We start from the raw sequence: 1,615 nt of genomic DNA, 5'->3' as shown, positions 1-1,615 counted from the left end.
AAAAAAAAAAAAAAAAAAAAAAAAAAAAAAAAAAAAAAAGGGCTCATGAAAGCCAAGGGTCTGACCATACCTCATCTGAATGATGTAAATCGTCGGAGAAGAAGGAAGATGAAGACAAACCCTTAAGGTCCAATACTTCAGACGGCATGATGGAACCGAAAAAGAACAAATCCCAAAAGATTAAAAAAAATAAACCAACTCAAAGAAGCTCCATAAAAAAGGACGCCAAAAACTGCAAGCCCACTCCTCCAGAAGGCAATTCAAAAGCTTCCCTCGAGCCTACAAAAATCTGCAGGTAGATCAATAATTTTTAGTTGGGAAAAATAGAAGCCGAAGAACCGTTGATTAAACTGGGTTGGACATATTAATTCACAAGTACCGCACAGTCAAACAAGAAAGGAAGGAAAGAAAACGGTTGTTCGTTTGAGATCTCGACAGTAATGCAACAAATTACACAAAACGAATCATAAGCATTAAGTTAAAGATCGCCTGATAAAAATTAAGTTTCATAAATACAAAACCATGGCTGAAATCGAGGGGAAGCAAAAGGCCCATCCAGCGGTAAAATTCAAACAAGAAACAGGTAGATCGCAAGATACAGAAAGAAAATCAAGGCACAGGAAGTAAATTAGAGAGAATCAAAACCCCGAATTGAGCTAGAAACAGCACAGTTTACCTTGAAAGGCCGAAAAGATTAAAAAAGAAATAAAAAAAATTGAAAAGATCCGAGTAGAAAGAGCAAACAGAGAGGGAAAAAGAGGAGGAAGAGAAGAGAGCAGGAGAAAGATGGGAGGGAGCGGCAATTAAGAGAAAAGAGAGAGATGAGAAACCGGGAAGAAGAAGAAGAATTTAAACAAGAAAGAGGGAGAGGGAGAGGGAGAGGGAAAAGAATAGATTACGGCATAAGGCATGGGAGGTTGAAGAAGGAATCATGTAAGCATCTGTGGCGTGCAAGATCCTCCAAAGGGTTTGATGCTTAAATTTCCTGCATTGCACGTTAGGTCCAGCACCTCCAGCCCCTTCATGTTCGATAAATATATGTATAAATAAATATACTAAGCGGGCATTGTTGAAGGTCTGGTTGCTGCAATTGTTGGCGTATGGCGGAAATCTGTATGTTCCTCCAGAGCTCGGGGTGAAGCGCAGGAGGAGAGCCTTAGGGGTAAATGGAAGAATAGGGAAGAAATTCTCCGGCGAGATTCGGAGCCCTCGCCTGAGAGAAGGGGGGAGATGGAGGAGGAAACAAGGAGAAGGGAGAGAGAGAAAGAAAAATGAAATTTAGGTGTGAGAAGGAAGGAAGGAAGGAGGAGGAGGAGGAGGAGGAGGAGAAGAAGAAGAAGTTTCTGCCTACAAACACGAGCGAGATAGATCGGGGGGAGGAGAGAGAGTGAGAAAGTGGTTAGGAGTTGCCGTTTGTTAACGCCGTCAATTCCCCTCTCCTCTCCATTTCTTTTGTGCGGTCGCAGTAAAAACCAACTCCCTCCCCTTCCTTTCCTTCCTTCCCTCTCTTCTGTTGTGTTGTTTGCGTTGTTTTGTGATGTCTTCATAATTCACCTTTAACTCTTCTTTCTCTCTCCTCCACGCTGGATCCCCCCCCCCCCCCCCCCCCCCCCCC

General features: G+C 43.0%; 1 protein-coding gene across 7 annotated transcripts in view; it reads right to left on the bottom strand.

Annotated features, from left to right (window-relative positions):
- The window catches only part of LOC111456003 (protein MEI2-like 4), a 9,543-nt gene extending 8,014 nt beyond the window's left edge, over window positions 1-1,529 (bottom strand). Inside the window, exons 1-3 of one of the 7 annotated variants that reach the window (XM_023097689.1) lie at window positions 677-776; window positions 380-489; window positions 71-289 (exon numbers count right to left, since the gene is read on the bottom strand). In XM_023097689.1, the coding sequence (XP_022953457.1) occupies window positions 71-148 (78 nt within the window). In that variant the 5' untranslated portion in view covers window positions 149-289; window positions 380-489; window positions 677-776. Of the gene's footprint in view, window positions 1-70; window positions 290-379; window positions 780-899 lie in introns of those variants that run through there. The other 6 variants (XM_023097687.1, XM_023097692.1, XM_023097685.1 and 3 more) reach the window with 6 other exon arrangements.
- Window positions 1,530-1,615: the final 86 nt, after the last annotated feature.

Source organism: Cucurbita moschata, unplaced genomic scaffold (assembly GCF_002738365.1).
Source record: "Cucurbita moschata cultivar Rifu unplaced genomic scaffold, Cmos_1.0 Cmo_Scf00018, whole genome shotgun sequence".
In the NCBI taxonomy this organism is placed as follows: domain Eukaryota; kingdom Viridiplantae; phylum Streptophyta; class Magnoliopsida; order Cucurbitales; family Cucurbitaceae; genus Cucurbita; species Cucurbita moschata.
Note: the sequence above shows the minus strand (reverse complement) of the source record. Positions and strands in the feature narration are given on the sequence as shown.